At 40.3% G+C, this 20,479-nt stretch overlaps 1 protein-coding gene across 1 annotated transcript; it reads right to left on the bottom strand.

Annotated features, from left to right (window-relative positions):
- Window positions 1-380: 380 nt before the first annotated feature.
- On the bottom strand, window positions 381-20,094 carry PSMG2 (proteasome assembly chaperone 2). The gene is made up of 7 exons (XM_049770136.1): window positions 19,826-20,094; window positions 16,747-16,918; window positions 12,593-12,651; window positions 10,793-10,911; window positions 8,350-8,523; window positions 3,020-3,140; window positions 381-698 (listed from the first exon to the last, which is right to left on the bottom strand). The coding sequence occupies exons 1-7, from the start codon at window positions 19,880-19,882 to the stop codon at window positions 603-605; spliced, it is 798 nt and encodes a 265-aa protein (XP_049626093.1). The 5' UTR covers window positions 19,883-20,094; the 3' UTR covers window positions 381-602.
- Between the last annotated feature and the right edge of the window lie 385 nt (window positions 20,095-20,479).

Raw genomic sequence — 20,479 nt, forward strand, 5'->3', positions numbered from 1 at the left:
CAGAGTGGGTCTTATGCCAGAAAACTTCAGGGGTAAGGTCTCCTTGTATTTCGGCCAAGGCCTTTTCTTTTTCCATTTCCCCCATATTTTGCTGGGCCTATGCAAACAACTGCCACTCTCACACCGTTATTATTGTATTTTTTTTAACTCATCCTTTAAAAAAAAAAATGAAGAGCTTACTAAACTTAAAAACAAAAAAAAACAAAACTGCATTTCCCCATGAGTCTCCAGAGGAAACACAATCTTTAGTTCAATGAGATCTAAATTTTTGTCTTATTTCCAGAACTTCAAGCTACAAGTGTGTATTATATTAATTATTAGTATTTTATTAATTTGTTGCAGCATAAATAGGAAATGAATAAATACATCTGGTCTAGAAATTACTAAGGAGATATTTTATTATACAAAATTTACATTTATTTTACATGATAAAAATATGGCAAAAGAAACTGAGTTTTCCATTGATGAAATCTATTTTGTTATTTCACTTTTATATTTCCTAAGAAAAGTAAAGTCTCCCCCCCAGTGCAGCCTCATACAGTATGACTTGTTTACCAGTTATGTTGGGAATAAGCATTTTGGGACATATGGTAAAAAAAAGATCAAAAAAGTGCAGGAGGTAGGCCACTGCCAAATAGTAACCTCCAGGAACTGGGTATTTTCCAACGCAAGGCAGATCGTGTGTGGTTATCTTCACACTGTAAATTAAGAACAAATACTTTAATCCTTGAACATTAACACCAATATATTACTGAACTGCTTCAAGTTCCAAATCATAAAGATACGTCAAAAATGTTCTGAATGGTTATTAAGTAAAATCAAATTAAAGTAGGTTGTTTTGTTTTTTTTGGCCACACCTGGTGGCACTCAGAGGTTACACCTGGCTCTACGATCAGAAATCACTCCTGGTAGACTTGGGGCTGTTGGGGATCAAACCCAGGGCGGCTATGTGCAAGGCAAACATTCTACCCATTGTGCTATCGCTCCAGCCCCAAAAGTTTTTAAATATAGCACTGTGCATCATATCAACTTGTTCTTAGCAAAACCATGAAAATTAAAGACAGTCAGTTACTGGGGTTGGAGTGACAGTGGGTAGGTAAGCCTGGATTGAATCCCTATAACTCCATATAGTCCCCACATCTGCCAGCAGTGATCCTTGAGCACTGCCAAGTATGCCCTCCTAACGGAAATAAATAGAAACAGTATCATTTTTTTTTTCCTTTTTGGGATACACCTGGCTGTGCTCAGGGATTATATCAGGGGAGGGGGAGCTCAGGGAACCATATGGTGGGTATTAACCCAGGGACTGATGAACATCTTATCTGCTATACTATCTCTCTAGCTACAGTTATCATCCTTAGTGGGGGGAAAGTGCAAAGTCTTTTCTCTAAGCTCAGGCACAAGACATCCCCTTTCCCTACCATTATTCAACATGTACATAGCTATTGCAAAGAGAAATTAAAGCAACACAAATTGGTAAAGAAGTCAAACTATTACTATTTGCAAACTAACGACTTCATAAAAAAACTTCTATAGAAAAATGACACCCATACAGTAAAGTAGCAGGCTGGAAAAAATATCTAAAATAAATAAGGGAATTAGAGAGCTAGTAAAGCAGGTAGAGCTACCCTGGAATCAATCCTTGGCAACCCATACGGTTCCTGAGCCTAGCCAGAAGTAATCCCTGAGCAGAGCAGAATACTGCCAAGTGTGGCCCAAAATCAAACCAAACCCAAATAAAGCAAAACAAAAATCATGTTAAAAATTTCAAATATCGGGGCCGGAGAGATAGCATGGAGGTAAGGCGTTTGCCTTTCATGCAGGAGGTCATCGGTTCGAATCCCGGCGCCCCATATGGTCCCCTGTGCCTGCCAGGAGCAATTTCTGAGCCTGGAGCCAGGAATAACCCCTGAGCACTGCCAGGTGTGACCCAAAAACCAAAAAAAAAAAAAAAAAAAAAATTTCAAATATCTAGGAATCAATCCAACAAAGGAGGTGAAATACCTATTTAGTTAAAAGTATAATTCACTTCTGAATGAAAAAAAGGCAATAGAAAAGTGAATAATATTCCTTTATTCATGGAATTGAGGAATCAACATTGATAAAATGGCAGCTTGGGACAGGGATAGTAGTACTGCAGGGAGGGCACTTGCTTCACTGGGTTCACATGCTCAATCCAGGTTCAAACCTGGTATCCTTTATGGTCCCCTGAGCACCTCAGAAGTAATTCTGAGTTGCTGAGCATTACTGGGTATGGTTAGTACCCAGTACTCAATTAAGAACAAACACAAGGGGCCGGGCGGTGGCGCTAAAGGTAAGGTGCCTGCCTTGCCTGCGCTAGCCTTGGACGGACCGCGGTTCGATCCCCCGGTGTCCCACATGGTCCCCCAAGCCAGGAGCGACTTCTGAGCGCATAGCCAGGAGTAACCCCTGAGTGTTACCGGGTGTGGCCCAAAAACAAAAAAAAAAAAAAAAAAAAAGAACAAACACAAATCATCTTACTCAAAGGAACTTATAGATGCAATATGATCTTCATCAAAATTCCTATGGCACTTTTTAAGAACATAAGACACACAATTCTAATATTTTTTTAACTGTAAAACTCCCTGAATAGTCTAAACAATTCTGACAAAATAGATAAGCAGCTCAGAAGCGACTTCTGAGCACAGAGCCAGGAGTAACCCCTGAGCACTGCCGGGTGTGGCCTGAAAACCAAAAAAGAAAGTTTCACTAAACTAAACTTTTATATAAAGATATGCCTGTAACATAAACCTGGTTTATTTATATGGTATATAAAATATAAGTTTATGAATATATATCCAGAAAAATTAAGAGTCTTAGCTGTGGTAAAACATACAGGGTTGGGGTACAAAGATAGCGTAGTAGTAATGTGCTTGTTTCCAATACGATGTTTGATTCCACAAACAATGCCAGGAGTGACCCTGGAGCATCTGAGTACAATTTTGTGTGGCTCAACCCCCGTACCCTTTCCCAAACCTCTAAAAAGAGAAAGACTTACAGATCGTTTGATTATGTAAAGCCACTCATTAAGATATTCAACAAGATCTAATGCATCGGGGATATTGTCACCTTCTGAAACAAATTTTAGCAGGATCACCATAGGGATTTCTTTAGAACAGCTGAATAAAAAGAACAAAGACAAAACAAAAAAACCCATAGTAGGTCTTTAATTGATACAAGAAAACTGATAAAAGTAACTAATACAAAATGATATCTGTTTTAATAACTACAATAATACTCCAGCTTTGAGTAAGGATAAATGAATCTGATAACTTACTTCTCTCCCTTTTGCCCCAGACATATTGCATTTGGAGGGGAAAGACCAGGATCCATGTCATGGCCAACTTGGAAAAATGCATGTTTGTGCCCAACATCAAATCTTCATGAAGCAGCTGTCCTTAGCTTGAGCACACAAGATATGCAGCTCTACATCCTAAATCTACTCTAGAATATGATTTCTAGAAGCACCACAGCAAAGAAACAACTCTTAAATTTTGAAGCACAAAAGAGCAGTTAAGAATATATAATTCAAAGGAAAAAGTGTTTCTATGACTTGAAGATATAAATGCCATTTTACATGCTAAGCTATGAATATATAATATATAAATATAAAATTGTTTATATATAAATATAAAATATATATAAATATAAAATCAGTTTATAATAAAAACAAAAGAACAATATATTTAAATTCTAGTTATATTATATATATAATATAATATAATATAATATAGTCATATTATATTATATTATATAGTATTTAAATTCTAGTTATATTGGGTAAGTTAATTATATTAACTTACAATATATTTTAAATTCTATTAAATATTAAATTCTATTAAATATTAAATATTAAATTCTATTAAATATTTAAATTCTATTAAATATTTATATTTAACAATATATTTTAAATTCTACTTATATAATATAATATAGTTATATATATATTATATTATATATATTATATTATATAGTATTTAAATTCTAGTTATATTGGGTAAGTTAATTATATTTATTGTTGGTAACACTGTGGGCAAGTTTACATTTACCCAAAAGATATTTTGGGGAGGAGGACTCACAGGGTTTCACCTTATAGGAGGTAAAAACTCAGAAAGCCCCTTCAACTTTCATGAATGTTACCCTACCTTCCTGCTTCCTGGCTCTCTGCAGAATTTCCCAGTTAGTTGCTTAGCCTTTCTGAACTCCTGACCTCTTGTTTCAGCAAGAGGTCCACTCAGCAACACCATATTGCCCTGCTTGGTTTGCCACCTCTCCCTGTGTTGGAATCCTCCCCTTCACTTCCAGTAGAAAATAAGGTAGCTATGGTGATAGTAGAGAGGATGGTATGCTTGCTTTGCATGTGGCTGACCCAGTTCAGTCTCCAATACTCCATTTTGTCCCATGAACCCTTCAGTAGTAATTCTTGAATGTAGACCCAGTAGTAAGTACTGGGCACCACTTGGGTGTGGCCCCCAAAACAAAACAAACAAAAACAGAATGGACTAGGTTTCCAGAAGAAAAAGAGCTGGGATAATATCAAGTACAACCAGAGAGAGAGAGAGAAAAAAAAAATGTACAGGAAAACAAGTTTGAAATGCCTGTATCATTTCATTGTTGTTGTTGTGCTTTTGGGTCACACCCAGAGATACTCAGGGCTTGCCCCTGACTCGGTACTTAGGAATCACTCCAGGTGGGGCTTAGAGAACCAGAGATTCTGGAGATTGAATCTTGGTTTGGCTAGGTGCAAGACAAGTGCCCTACCTGCCATACTATTGCTCTGCTAAACCCATATCATTTCTTTCTTTCTTTTTTTTTGGGGGGTTACACCCACCAGCACTCTAAGCTCAGAAATCGCTCCTGTCAGGCTCGGGGGACCATATGGGATGTCGAGATTCAAACCACTGACCTTATACATTCAAGGCAAATGCCTTACCTCCATGCTATCTCTCTGGCCCCTAACCCATATCATTTCTAATAGTGAAATCTTAAATAGTTTAAAAAAGAATGTTATAACATCATTACAAATAACGGAACAGGTTCATCTTTCTCTCTCTTTTTGGTGGGTGGAGATTTTGGCTACACTTCAGTGCTTAGGGCTTTCTTCTAGTTCTGTGCTTTGTGATGTCTCCTAGTAGAGTTCAGGAAACCACATGCAATGCCAGGGATTGAGCTATGGTCTGCTGCATGCAAGGCAAGTGCCTTACCTGTTATACTATCTCTGTAGCCCTGAAGTTCACCTTTCAAAGATTTTAGTTCAGTATTATTCTGAACCCTAGGTGTCCCAATAAAATGGTTAAAAATGTGGGATTTGGGACCTATCTGTGTTTCTCCTGGCTCCACCACTTACCACAAATTTTTGCTAAGTCCTTTAACCTTGTTGCTCTTCATTTTTATTATTTGTAATGGTGATTTAAAAAACAATATGCAAGGATCTTCCTTTGTGATTTTACACCTTTAAAATATATTATGTAAGTAAGGTGACAGACTTCTTGGCTGACTGAACTGTAGTAATTGGGGCAGTTTCTGTCCAATTATTTAAGGCCACTGCTGAGGACATCAGATTGATGCCCTCCCTTCATGGGAGAAAAACCTGCCAATTATGTGGGCCTGAAAATAAGATGCACCTTCTGAACAACTGTCCTTTCCTTTCCTAATCACTGGCTTTGTCTTCTAGGAACTGATCAGGCACAACAATTCTCAGTTAGGAGGAAGAGAGGTGTACAGCAAAACCTGACACTTCCAAACTTCGCCTCCAGACAGTAAGGGAATGTACATGTTTATCTGAAGAAAAACTGGGCATGAATGTATAAAGTAAAGGTTTATTTAAAAACAAAAACAAAAATACTTTCTAGGGGCCAAAGAAATAGCACAGCGGTAGGGTGTTTGCCTTGACACAGCAGATCCAGGACGGGCAGTGGTTCAAATCCCGGCATCCCATATGGTCCCTCGTGCCTGCCTGCCAGGAGGGACTTCTGAGTGGAGAGCTAGGAGTAACCCCTGAGTGCCATCTAGTGTGACCCCAAAACCAAACCAAACCAAAACAAACCCCCCAAAAACTTTCTCATTTCCATCCTTTTTTTTTTTTTTTTGGTTTTTGGGCCACACCCGGTGACGCTCAGGGGTTACTCCTGGCTATGCGCTCAGAAGTCGCTCCTGGCTTGGGGGACCATATGGGACGCCGGGGGATCGAACCGCGGTCCGTCTCCTAGGCTAGCGCAGGTAAGGCAGGCACCTTACCTCGAACGCCACCGCCCGGCCCCCTCATTTCCATCCTTGGTTTTGCTTGCATTCTAAATGTTCATGATCCCTAAAAACCTATCAAGAATGACTGAAGATGACTCAAAAGACAAATGCAAAAAAGGAATAAATTTATACTATTGGGCTCAAAATGTATAAGTATGTAACTTATGATAATATCATAAAGGGGCGGGAAGCAGTGCATTAAGTAGTTTTTGTATGCAACTTTAGAATTAATTAAATTAGAGTGCATAACTTTAGGACATTATATGTAATTGCATGATAACCTCAATAAAAATATCTATATACAAAAGGATATATACAATATCTTATATAAAGAAAAGAATCAAAATCTGTCACTACAGTCAGGTAGGGTGCTTGACTTATATGTGGTTGACCCAGGTTTAACCTGTGGCATCACATATGGTTTCCTGAGTTGTTAGGAGTACTAGAGATTCTCTAGGTATGGTCCAAAGAACCCAAAGGGAAAACAAATGAACAAACGCCCCAAACAACCACTCCCCAAACCTCAATGGACCACCTCTGCATGCATGAGTCATGGGTTCAATTTCTGGCACTGTGGTGTACATGCCCCAGCAGAAAAATGGGAGTAGTCATAGAGCAATGCAGATGTACCTCCCCTCCTCAAAGAAAAGAAAAATAATGTTTTAATGTTATGTATAACTGACGACAACTTATTTATTTCTTTAGAGTTAAAATTTCTTTTAAAAGAAACTTACTTGAGAGATATGCGGGGTGGAATGAGAATATAGTGGGTAGGGCACTTGCCTTGCATGCGGCCAACCTGAGTTTGATCCCAGCATCTCATCTCCATACACCAGCAGGAGTAATTTGTTTTTGTTTTTTGTTTTTGGGTCACACCCAGCAGTGCTCAGGGGTTACTCCTGGCTCTATACTCAGAAATCGCTCCTGGCAGGCTCGGGGGACCATATGGGATGCTGGGATTCAAACCACCAACCTTCTGCACACAAGGCAAACGCCTTACCTTCATACTATCTCTCCGGCCCCATGGAGTAATTTCTGAGTGATAAACTAGGAGTAAGCCCTGAGCATTTGCAAAGTGTGCTCCAAAAAAAGAGAAAAAAAAAAAAAAAGAGAAACACTGGACAGGAGAAGAGATAGGAAAAAGAGGAAGAAAAGAGAGGAGAGAAAGGTTGGAAAGGAGGGGAGGGTGAGAAGCAGGGAAGGGCAGGGAGGGAAGGATAGGGGAGGGGAGAGAAGGGAATGGAAAGGACAGAAAGGGGAAGGGAAGAGAAAAGAGAAGGAAAGAAAAGGAAAAGACAAGGGAAGGGGAGGAAGGGGAGGGGGAGAGGATTCTCCAACAGGGAAAAAGCTGAGGGTACATCTCAGGTGCAATGTAGGCCCATCTCCAGGGTGCAGAAAGAGCTAATTTAACACAGTTAATAAAAGTGACTATAGAAAATAACTGTCAGGAACTCTTAATATGCCACATGTTATGATACATTAATTATGACCTTTTGAGAAAAAATTCTCCATATTGAATCTTTTCCCTTAAATATAAGAATTCAAATATGGTACCAATTTATAAAATATTTCCCAAATTCCAGTCACTCAACACACTAAGCCAATGATCTTAAATTTTTTTTTTCTTTCTTCTTTTTTTAATTTTTTTTTAATCTTTATTTTTTTGGTTTTTGGGTCACACCTGGCAGTGCTCAGGGGTTACTCCTGGCTATCTGCTCAGAAATAGCCCCTGTCAAGCACGGGGGAACCATGTGGGACTCCGGGATTTGAACCAATGACCTTCTGCATGAAAGGCAAACGCCTTACCTCCATGCTATCTCTCTGGCCCCCAATGATCTTAAATTTTTAAAAAATAAGGTGGGGAGGGGCTGGAGCGGTGGTGCAAGTGGTAAGGCGTCTGCCTTCCACGCACTAGGCTAGGACAGACTGTGGTTCGATCCCCCGGTGTCCCATATGGTCCCCCAAGCCAGGAGTGATTTCTGAGCGCATAGCCAGAAATAACCCCTGAGGGTCACCGGGTGAGGCTGAGAAACCAAAGAAATAAAATTTTAAAAAAGGTGGGAACAACTTAATAAACACACTCACCTTTCATCATAGAGTGTCTTTGTGATGCCCCCTCCAGGGATACGGATACAAGGTTCAGAATCCTCTATCTCAGGAATGCATGGGCTTGATTCCATTTCTCTCCAGTTAAGGCTCTTGATTTTATTTTGAACATTTTTTTGCATAGAAGGTGTATATAGGTACCTAAAGGGAGTACTAAAAAAAAAAAATCATATAATTAACTTTCAATAAACCGCACAGATATGAACATTCAGTGAAAAATAAGTTTTTAGCAAAATTCTGTTGGCATTAACACAAAATAGATTTCGTTTGTTTGTTTTAGGGCCACACCTGGCGGTGCTCAGGGGTTGCTCCTCGCTCTGTGCTCAGAAATTGTTCCTGGCATGCTCGGGGGATCATATGGGATGCCAGGGACCAAACCTGGGTCTGTACAGGTCGGCCACGTACAAGGCAAACGCCCTACCACTGTGCTATCACATCAGCCCCATTTCATGTTTTTGTAGGATAAAGTATATAATGTTTCTTGTAGTTTAAAATACGTAAACTTCCTTACACAAAAATTTCACCTTCTTTAATGAAACTTTGTTCCCATTAGGGATTTTAAGTAACAGAATTTACCACAAGACTAAGAACATATGAGAAAGTGAACTTAACTTTTATAATTTTGGTGCTTAAATATATTATTAAAAATAACTCTTACAATTTTAAGATATCCTTTTGGATTTCTCATATTAATTTTTTTGAAGATTGAAAGATGGCTAAGTTCTTAAATGGAATACAATTATTTGGTGCTAACTGTATTTCACACAGGCATCAATCATTGATTCCCTCAAAAAGTCTACCTGTACACATGAAACAGATGTTTCTTTAGACTAAGAAAGAATAATAAAACTTTGCTCTGATTTACTCTATACAATTCAGTGTGTGATGAAAAAGGAAGACATACTTTTAGACCACCATGACAAGAAACCCATTTACTACTGTGACATTCTTAGGAATACTTACATTTTTTGAAAGATGACTCTGGTATTTTATAATGGTTTTAAAGTACATAAATGATAATGTAGTTGAATAGTTTACATTTTTATTTATCTTTTTGTTGTTTTCCTTTGTTTTTGGATCACACCTGGCAGTGCTCAAGGCTTATTCGTGGCTTTGGGCTCAGGGATCTCTCCTGATGGGCTCGGGAACCAAATGGGGAGCCAGAGTTCAAACCCAGGTTGGCCATGTGCAAGGTATGTACTTTTCCCGCTGTACTATCGCTTTGGCCTCACATTTCTATTTCTTGAATACTTTCTCTACCCACTGTAAGCACCTTATATACTGTACAATCTCTCCAGCCCCTTTCTCTTACATTTAATAATTCAGTGTAAACATGCATGTAAGCTATACTTAAAGTCTACTGGATTTTTAGAAATACAAAGGTTAAACATATGTAAAGAAATCTTGCAAAAATCATCTCAGTAAATTTAATCTTTTTTTCTTTTTCTCTTGGGTGGGTTGAGATGAGCTACACCTGGAGGTACTCAGGAGCTATTCCTAACTCTGTACTTATCAGCAACCCCTGGTGATGTTCAGGGAATCATATACAGTGCCTGAGATAGTACCAGGATCAAGGCCAAAGCAGCCACATGCCTGGCAGATAACTTACCTACTATACTATCTCTCCAATCCTTTTTTTTTTTTTTTTTTTGATTTGAGGCTATACCTAGTAATACTCAGGGGTAATGCCCAGCTTGGTGCTTGGGGGATTACTCTGGGTGGTACTGCTTTTACCTAAAAGCCCCATTCTACTTTTTTTCTTGATCACCTAAGCTCTGCTACTGCATGTTATATGATACCAAGCAATCAAAATATGATTCCATAACTTTTATACTTTATGCCAAAACCTTCCTTATGCCCAAACTGGTACCAATCCCATAGAGTGGAAAAATGAACTATATCAACTCCATCTCTTGATTTTTTTTTTTTTGTGGGTCACACCCGGCAGTGCTCAGGGGTTATTCCTGGCTCCAGGCTCAGAAATTGCTCCTGGCAGGCACAGGGGACCATATAGGGCGCCGGGATTTGAACTGATGACCTCCTGCATGAAAGGCAAACGCCTTACCTTCATGCTATCTCTCCAGCCCTCTCTTGATTTTAATTTCTTTCCAAACTAGGGTACGAATATGGTTATATGTGATTTTAAAACTTTGTTTTAACCTCTGAATAAAAGAAACCATTATACTATATAAATCATAAAGAAAGTAATTTTTAGTTTTTGGGTCACACCCAGTGGCTCTCAAGGGTTACTCCTGGATCTGTGCTCAGAAGTTGCTTCTGGCAGGCCTGGGGGGGCCATATGACATGTCAGGAGTTGAACCAGGGTCTGTCCTGGATTGGTCACATGCAATGCAAACACCCTACCGCTGTGCTATCGCTCTCTCCCCAGAAAGTAATTTTTAGAAGGTACATACATACATACCCACCAAGCTGTAGATCATCACAGTGAGATGAATGACTGCTTGAAAGAACAATGACTTTGGCAAAGTCACTATTTTTCACCCAGGAAAGCAGCTTTTCACAAAATGACTTTGATTTAAACTGAGTGACAAAGAAAATCTGAGTTAGATCTTAAAAATAACTGCAAGGAATCTAGATTTCAAAACAAACAAAAATCTAGTTTCCAACAAAGAAAAATGTTCAAGTTCTCAATTTACCTACTGTTACTTAAAAATGACATTTTTTTTTTTGACTACACGTTTTTATGAGATGTTTCTGCCAGAGTTTCTGACCAGAAGCTGATGATGAGGAAACAACTAGGGAAGTTCAGAAATGTGAAACATCTTATTCCACATCAATTGCTCAGAGGAGTCAATATTGTGAAACAGTGCAGATGGGAGGCCAACTCTATACCAAAGGATATATATCTTAATAATATACAGGATGTAAATCTAAAAAGATATTGCAGCCTGAGGCTCTTGATTGAATCCAGAATTGAAAGATACTTTGGGGAGAGCTGGGAAGTTCTGTATGTTGGATAAAATTGCCAAGTAATTCTTTAACACTGATTTTGTTATTGTTTTGGAGCCATATCCATCAGTGTTCATGGCTTACTTCTCCTGGCTTTGTTCTCAGGGATCACTCTGGCAGTGCTCCTGGGGTCGTATCGGATACCTGGGATTGAAACCGGGTCCACACCTTCAAGTAAAGTGTCCTACCCACTGTACTATTGCTCTAGCCCTAAACACTAATTTTCTTAGGTGTAATGACGTAATGACTGAAGGAAAGTGTCTTTGTCTTGAAAGATGCATACTGAAGTATTTAGGAGTTAAATATCATGGTGTTGCTAAATTACTTTTGAAAAGTTTGGCAGATGAAATTGTGTTTGTACACTCAAATTGAGATTTACACAGGTGAGTTGGTATGGCTAATTGGTTGATTTTATAAAAACTTGGGAGGAAAGACAACTTTATGAAAACTCTTCAGACCACTGATAATTAAAATAAGAACAAGTGGCTAACTCAAAAGGCAGGAGAGGGATGAATGGAGGAAGTGGGCACAAATGAGAGGTAAAACTCATGCTTTGCATGCATGAAGCCCATGCAAAAATTACTGGGAGGGGACCCAGTCACATGCAGGCAAAGGTGCACTCCAACCTCTGAGCTTCTTAAGTGAAGAAGATCACTGTTGTGGTTTGCAAATAGCTCATTATTGAGTGCATGAGGATAGTCATTGAGGCTGTCAGATGACACTGCATTGCAGGGAGAATTCAGAAGCTGAATTCAGAATATATTTGATATATAGTTTATATGTATATGCTAATGATTGAAATATAATAAAATGGAATAAACCTACAATATATCCTCGTACTTAAATTTTTTTTTCACCAAAGCCACCTGAATCAGGACTATAAAATATCCATTACAATGTCCTAATTCTTTTTATATGATCAAAAATAATAAAATTAAGTGTTGTTTTTATTTTTGGACCACTCCTAGCAGTGCTCAGGAGTTACTCCTGGCTCTGCCCTCAGGAATCACTCCTGGTGGGGAAACATATGGGATGCCAAGGATAGAACCTGTGTCAGCTGCATGCAAAGCAACACTGTATTATCCCACTGTACTATTGCTCCAGCCCCTAAAATTTTGAGTTTTTTTTCCTTCATAAAACAGACCTTTCTTACTTGTACAAACAATACAAAGAGCAGAAATTACTTTTGAATCTTACTACAGTATTTTTCATTATTTCATTTTGATACCTAAAAAAGACAAAATATACCAACCTTAATAAAAATAGATCTTATCTGAAGGACCACCAGCTTCTTTGAAGGTAATGAATATACTACAAAAAAAATTAACAATAAAATGAATAAGTTATACAAGTGATATTGACATGAAATCAAAATTGAATTATAAGAACTTTTGTGTCTAGATATTCTCAGTACAAATACAAACATGTGGGGCTGGAGAGAAAGCATGGAGGTAAGGTGTTTTTGCCTTGCAATGCAGAAGGTCAGTGGTTCGAATCCTGGCATCCCAAATGGTTCCCTGAGCCTGCCAGGAGCGATTTCTGAGTTTAGAGCCAGGAGTAACTCCTGAGCGCTGCCGGGTGTGACCCAAAAAACAAAACAAATACAAACATGTACACTATATTAATTGGAAACTTTTTGGGGGTTGTTTTTGGGCCACACCTGGCAGCGCTCAGGGGTTACTCCTGGTTCTGTGCTCAGAAATTGCTCCTGGTAGGCTCAGGGGATCATGTGGGATGCTGGGGATTGAACCCAGGTCTGCCCCAAATCATCCATGTGCAAGGCACACACATTGCTGTGCTATCACTCCGGCCCATAAAAAACATTTTAGGGGTACTTTAAAATGCATACAGGGGATTTATTCTGAAATATTCATTTCTGAAAATATAATGAAGAAAATTCAAAAAATATTTTTATTCTGATTTGAATTATAAAACCAGAGATGAATTCCCCCTGGAAATTCTGGTATTACCACAAATACATCATTAAGAATTTTTTTTTGATGGTAGGAAACTTGCCACAAAGAGCAGGGGAGTGCAGTTAGGACAGAGAAGGGACTACATGACAAGAATAATTGTCACTCTGGACAAGGACTGAGTGCTGAAAGGAGGTAAACTGATATACATGATACTCCTTCAGTAACCACATTGCAAACCAGTGTTTAAAAGAGAGAAAAGGAGTGAGGGAGAGGGGGAGGAGAGATGGAAAGAAAGAGAGATGGGTGGGTGGGGGGAGAGGGAGGAAGGGGTGAAGGGAGAGAAGAAAAGAAGGGGAAAGAGGGAGACAGAGGAGAGAGAAGAGAGAGAGAGAGAGAGAGGGAGACAGAGGAGAGAGAAGAGAGAGAGAGAGAGAGGGAGACAGAGGAGAGAGAAGAGAGAGAGAGAGAGAGAGAGAGAGAGAGAGAGAGAGAGAGAGAGAGAGAGAGAGGGGGGGGGTATCTAAGGGGAAGGCAGGAAGCAAACTGAGGATATTGGTGACAAGAAATTTTCACATGGGCCAGAGAGATAGCACAGAGGTGGGGCATTAGCCTTGCATGCAGAAGGATGGTGATTCAAATCCCAGCATCCCCGAGCCTGCCTGGAGCGATTTCTGAGTGTAGAGCCAGGAGTAACCCCTGAGCATTGCCGGGTGTGACCCAAAAACCAAAAAAAAATTTTTTTTTCACCGCTGAAGTAATGGGTGTTGAATATTATATAATGTCCAATATAATAAAACACAATCAAGAACAACTTTATAACTGTATCACATGATGATTAAAAATTAGAATTTTTTTGAGGGGACTAGTGAAATCAAAGGGCTGGCATAAATGCTTTACATGGAGGAGTCCCAAATGAACCTGATTCCCAGGTTCAATCAATCCCTGATACCACATGGCCTCCTAAGCACCATCAGGAGTAGCCCCAAGTACCACCAGTTGTGCACCTACCCTTTCCACACCAAAAAAGGGTTTTGGTTCTGATCTGCCTGGTTTTTCTAAGGAATAGCTATATTCAATGGGATAGATGCAAGGAATAATAAAATGTGAAAGAATCTTAGCAATACACTAACCCTCTGAATAGTTCCATTTGTTTTCTTCAGGAATTTGGGAAAGAATTGAAATAATATGCAAAGTTTTTCCTGAGTTAGGGCCAGAAAAACAGTTCAGTGGGTAAGGCATACTACCATCTCTCCAGAACCTTACCAATATTATATTTCTCTTAATAATATCATAGAGGGGCCGAAGCGATAGCTCAGCAATAGGGTGCCTGCCTTTACGCAGCTGACCCAGGATGGATCAGGGTTCAATCCCCAGCATCCCATATGGTCCACCGAGCCTGCCAAGAGCAATTTCTGAGCACAGAGTCAGGAGGAACTCCTGAGCACCACCGGGTATGGACCCTCAAAACCCCACCAAATATATCATACTAAGTATTCTTTACAAACAAGAGAAAGACTAAAATGTAGTCTTAGTCCGGCATTCCATATGGTCCCCTGAGCCTGCCAGGACCAATTTCTGAGCATAGAGCCAGGAGTAACCCCTGAGCACAGCTGGGTGTGACCCAAAAACAAAAAACAAAAAACAAAACAAAACAAAAATGTAGTCTTAGTCTTGATACTAAGTCCAGTAGAATTCTGCTTTCCCCTTTCTCTTGTCATAGTGTTTATGCATGCCAGCAAGAACAGAAGAACAGAAAAGCCAAAGACCAAATCCATGTTTTAAAAACATAAATCTCATTTTCTACCCAAAATTACAAGTACAATTCATCCCTTAAAGGAGTGGCCTTTTTTTAAAATTTTTTTGTTTTATTTTGTTTTGTTTTGTTGGGGGGAAGGGATCACACCTGGCGGTGCTCAGGGGTTACTCCTGGCTCTGTGTTCAGAAATTGTTCCTGGCAGGCTCTGGGGACTATACGGGATGCTGGAGATCAAACCCTAGTCCATCCCAGGTTAGCAGCATGAAAGGTAAATGCCCTACTGCTGTGGTATTGCTCTGCCCCCTCTTTTTATTGTATTTATTTCATATATATATATTTAAAGTACTTTATTTACTTACTTATTGATTGGTTTTAGGGCCACATCTGATGATGCTCAGGAGTCACTTCTGGCTCTGTGCTCAGAAATTGGTCCTGGCAAGCTCGGGGGACCATATGGAATGACAGGAATCAAATGGGGTCCGTCCTGGCTCAGGCCCCCTTTTTTAAAATCTTGGGCCACACCCAGCAGTGCTCAGGGGTGCTCACTCCTGGTTCTGTACTCAAGAATCATTCTTGGCAGGCTCAGGGACCATACAGGATGCCAGGGATCAAACCTAGGTTGGTCACATGCAAGACAAATACCCTATTCATTGTGCTATTGCTCCAGCTGCTGGAGTGGCAAAATAAATAAATAAATAAAATAAACATAAAAAAGGACGAAAAACAGAAACTAGAATAAAAAAGGGTCAGAATTGGTGCCCCTAAGGTCAAATAGTAGAGGACAGTGTGTTTCCACCCAGATGGTCCCAAGAACTTCGAAATAAACAAAAAGAACTGGTGCCCAAAGCTGACATGTCAATATTTGCTATTAGTGATACTGTAGTCTATTTCTTTTCTTTTCTTTTCTTTTTTTTTTTTTTTTTTTGGTTTTTGGGCCACACCCAGTGACACCCATGGGTTACTCCTAGCTATGTACTCAGAAATCATTCCTGGTGTGGGGGGCCATATGAGACTCCAGGGATCGAACCTAAGTCCAGCCTGGATCAGCCACATGCAAGGTAAATGCCTTACCACTGCGCTATCGCTTCAGCACTGCAGTCTATTTCTAATTTTATTTAATTTTGGGAAGATTTGGGTCACACCTAGCAGTACTCAGGAGCTATTCTTTTTTTTTTTTTTTTTTTTTTTTTCTGTTTCTCTGATTTATGGTTTTTGGGCCACACTCAGTGATGCTCAGAGGTTACTCCTGGCTATGAGCTCAGAAATCGCTCCTGGCTTGGTGAACCATATGGGATGCCAGAGATCAAACCACGGTCCATCTAAGGCAAATGCTTGCAAGGTAAATGTCCTGCCACTTGCACCACCACTCCGGCCCTTCAGGAGCTATTATAAGGAATAACTCCTTGTTGGTACTCAGGGGAACAGATGTGACACTGAGGATTGAATAAAGTCTGTTGTTTGACCACATACAAGGCAAGCATACATATTTTTTCTCCACTCACTTAATTTCATCTTTTAAATGCTTTCATTTCTAATTTTGTTTTGTTTTGGGGTCACACCTGGTGGTGCTTAGAAATCACTCCTGGCAGACTTGGGGGACCATATGGGATGCTGGGGATCAAACCGGGTAGGACATGTGCAAGGCAAATGCTGTACTATCACTCAGACCCCTTCTATCTAATTTTAAACCAATCTACCTCATTGCAGAACAAAATGGGCTTAAGTCTTACATACCTTCAGCATTTATACTGAGCTCTGTTGAATTTTCTTCTGCAGTGGCATATGGGTCATTTCCAACCATTGGTACAAGGCAATCAGTATAGAAGTAACCAATCTTACACATGTCCAGTGTAGAAATAATCAGATCTATTGCAAGTTGACCAACATTTCCAACAGATACTGCTGGCTGAAATAATTACAATAATACATATTTAGTAAGATATTACACTAGAAGCACTTAAAAAACCTATAGCCAGAAGAAAAATAACCAGTCTAGTAATGAATACTTAAGAGCATCACAGGTAATATGCCTTCATTAGATGCAACTAAGTTGTCTGTGGGGCCTCCTTCGCCTTTGAAACTATTGACTTAACTGTTTCTGCTCTTCTGGAGTTTCCACTACAGTGAAGAAGTGGTTTACCAATCTTTAAAAAGGATAAAACATAGAGGCCGGATCGATACCATAAGGTAGGGCATTTGCCCTGCATGCAGAAGGATGGTAGTTTGAATTCCAGCATCCCATATGGTCTCCTGAGCTTGCCAGAAGCGATTTCTGAGCATAGAGCCAGGAGTAACCCTGAGCACTGCCGGGGTGACCCCCCTCCAAAAAAAGATAAAAATAGTAAACTATTCACTGGTAAGTGCTATGGGTGGGGGGGAAGGAAGGAGAGAGAAGAGGAAGAGAGACAAAGACATTGAGAGACAGAGAGAAAGAGTGAAAAAGAGAAAGTGTATGCAATTGGTTGCTGCAATTTTATACTGGGCAATTAAGGTAGGCCCCACTTTAGGGTGACTGCAGCCCTGAAAATGAAAATAAGGGAGAAAGCCACACAGACTAGGAGAGAAACTATCAGGCAACGGGAAAGCTTCTGTCATGTCTGTGCAGTAGGAGCAAAAGTAGTTATTGAGTTTTCTTTTGTTAGTCAAGATTTCCTTCAACATTAAACACACCCATTGCTTCAAATAATCAAATTGCTAAATCTCTACTTCTCTGAAATAGACAGTGTTCATCACTTATCTGAATGCAAGACTAATAATGTAACTTATGTCCAAATTGGTTGCCTTATTTTACATTTCAGAAAGAACAATTATTCACCTAAGGCAGAAAACTTCCCTTTTTCTGCCTAATCACATCTAATACACCACTAATTTTCATTGGTTTTATTTCCAAATTATCTCTTTAATGTAACTCCTTCTTTGCATTCTTTCAACAATTACATTTTTTTTGCCTCCATATTTTCCTGAGTGTTATCCTCACTTTTCATTTTTGTCATCCCTACCTACAACCATCCGTAATTCTCTTTCCCCACCTCAAAACTTTGGCTACTTTGGTTAAATCCTCTCTCCTGTATCCTCCATCCTTTACTGGGTTCATTCATACACATGTATGAAATTTCAACCTTGACCCCCATATCCATTTGGCTACAAGCTCACATCTCAGTGTCCCTATATAATTAAACCTTCTCTAATGATCAACTGAACATGAACTCTCTGAAAAGAGTAAACAAATATCTACTCATCTCCACCTCTTCTTTTAATTCAACCCTCTCTAAAGTGGCTGTTCTCTACACTCCTACCTGTGAAAATCACCACTGATCCTACATGCTAAATACAAATGGGCATGTTTTTCATTTTACACAATCTTTTTTTTTTTTTTTTGGCTTTATTGGGGAGTGGGGGGGAGGGAAAAGTCACACCTAGCAGTGCTCAGGGGTTACTTCTGGCTCTGTGCTCAGAAATCGCTCCTGGTAGGCATGGGGGACCAAATGGGATGCAGGATTTGAACCACCATCCGTCCTGGATCAGCTGCGTGCAAGGTAAACACCCTACTGCTGTGTCATCTCTCAGGCCCTACATAACTTCTTGACCAATTTGACAAATGGCTAGTCTCTCCTAGCAATTTTTCTTTGAAATCCTCTGAATTTAAATGTTTGACAGTGCATGCAAGAATGATTTGTTTCTCTAGCCTTATATTATGACAATCAGGACATTTACCAATGACTTCTTTGTCACCAGGTCCCATATTCAATGTGTATTTCACTCCTATCATTCAGGTCTCTCCCATGTCTTTCTGTTTTGGGCTTAAATCCTGCCATCCCGCCTTACTCCCCACTTTATCTATTAAACAGTATTTTCCTGTTCCTTTTTGCAATTATGTTTTAGAGAAAAAAATTTGAAATTGTGTAAAAGTTTCTTCCTCAGGACACCATTACACACTGGTTTTCAACATTCACCAATACTTGTGTGCATTATTACAATGGAAATTGCCAAGAAGTGAATCATCTATTGCCATCTTTTGTGTGTAATTTTTGGCAGTGGTGCTAAGGACTCATTATTCTTTTAAAAAGTACAGGGGCCAGAGATAACACAGCAGGCAAGTAGCTTGCCTTGCATACATCTGAAGCAGACTTTATATGGTCCCTGAGCCCACCAGGAGTTATCTCTGAGCCCAGAGCTAGGAATTAAGTCCTTAGAACTACCAAAAACAAAACCAAAAATACCTCCCAGATATTGCATATCTTAGTGGCTGTGTGTCAGTTGGCTCTACTCAGGCAAATGGGAAAAAAATTGTTCATTTTTTTTCAGGTTCCACCTGACATTTCTGTAAATAGCTCTTGGGTTCCAACACCTCACCATAAATGCTACAGCATTTCTCTCCTCTTTTAAACCTGACAGCATTTATCGCCCTCGTTGACAAGAATTTCCAATTGGCCTTAAACTCCTGATCACGACGCGGTCGTAATCTGTTTTCATTGAACAAACAGAATGTTTAATGAAACAATGACGATGGGCGATTGTACACATGAAAACCATGCGTCAGCTCCGGAGAGCAGTTTTGATGAAAAACCCTACCAGAACTGTTTAAAGAGCAACTGAATGACGTCAAAATTAAATGAAAAATAAAATTCCACTTTTTTGAGTAAAAAAAAAAATGACAGAATGACGAGGAGATCTTCCCCGTCCATGTCCAACGTTATCTGTTCATACCCAAGCAAGTGCCATGTTCAGTGACAACCTAGCTGTCATGCAGGATGAACACCCAGCACGGGACAGGAGAGACGGGCTGTGACCATTCGCGAAGGGCAGGACTCACCATCAGGAGCGTGAACCCCTTGAGGTTGGGGGCCGAGTCGCCGCAGGGTACAAACATATTCGCAGAAAAGTGGGTCGGAGGTGGGGGGGGATTAGCTGGGATGCTACTAGCGAGGCCACGAAGAGCAAAACACACAATCCAGACACGCCGAATCCCTAGAACTCCGCGCGACGCGACAGGGACAAGACCGGGAGGGCAGGGAGGAGCGGTCCTTCGTGACCCTCGGCGCGGAGATCCTGAGAGTCCGTCCAACTAGTTGCCTGTTCTAAAAAAAAGAAACAAAACCCAAAAAACAGCGAATAAGGGGACGATAGTCCCTTAGGAGACCTGACAAAGCAAAAGAAAAATACGATGAGCACATGATAGGTTGGAAAGTGCATGAAGAGGCGTAGCGCACGGAGATGCTCAATTAGGCAGAGCGGGGGGCAACCCCGCCGCCTAGTTGTCCGCCACCGTTTGAAAACAGCAGTTGAGCGTCTCAGACCTCCGCTGCCTCGGCTCCAGCCGCGGTTGTCAGGGTTTCGCGCCTGGGGGCGGCCGGGGTGGCGTGGGGCGGGGTGGGGGCCTGACGTGGCGAGCGGCGCGACGACAGACGTTCCAGGCCTTCCGGGGGGCCGGGGGCGCACCTGAGCCCGGGAGAATCGGCGGCGCCCG

This window comes from Suncus etruscus, chromosome 3 (assembly GCF_024139225.1).
Source record: "Suncus etruscus isolate mSunEtr1 chromosome 3, mSunEtr1.pri.cur, whole genome shotgun sequence".
Classification (NCBI taxonomy): domain Eukaryota; kingdom Metazoa; phylum Chordata; class Mammalia; order Eulipotyphla; family Soricidae; genus Suncus; species Suncus etruscus.

Bases quoted from the DNA above. Each gene is read 5' to 3' on its own strand.
- PSMG2 (XM_049770136.1), bottom strand. From the start codon at position 19,882: ATGTTTGTACCCTGCGGCGACTCGGCCCCCAACCTCAAGGGGTTCACG. The intron at 3,141-8,349 runs GTGAGTGTGTTT...CTTTTTATTCAG, and splicing joins AAGACACTCTATGATGAAAG to CTGTTCTAAAGAAATCCCTA. The intron at 699-3,019 runs GTAAGTCTTTCT...CTTAATTTACAG, and splicing joins TTTACATAATCAAACGATCT to TGTGAAGATAACCACACACG.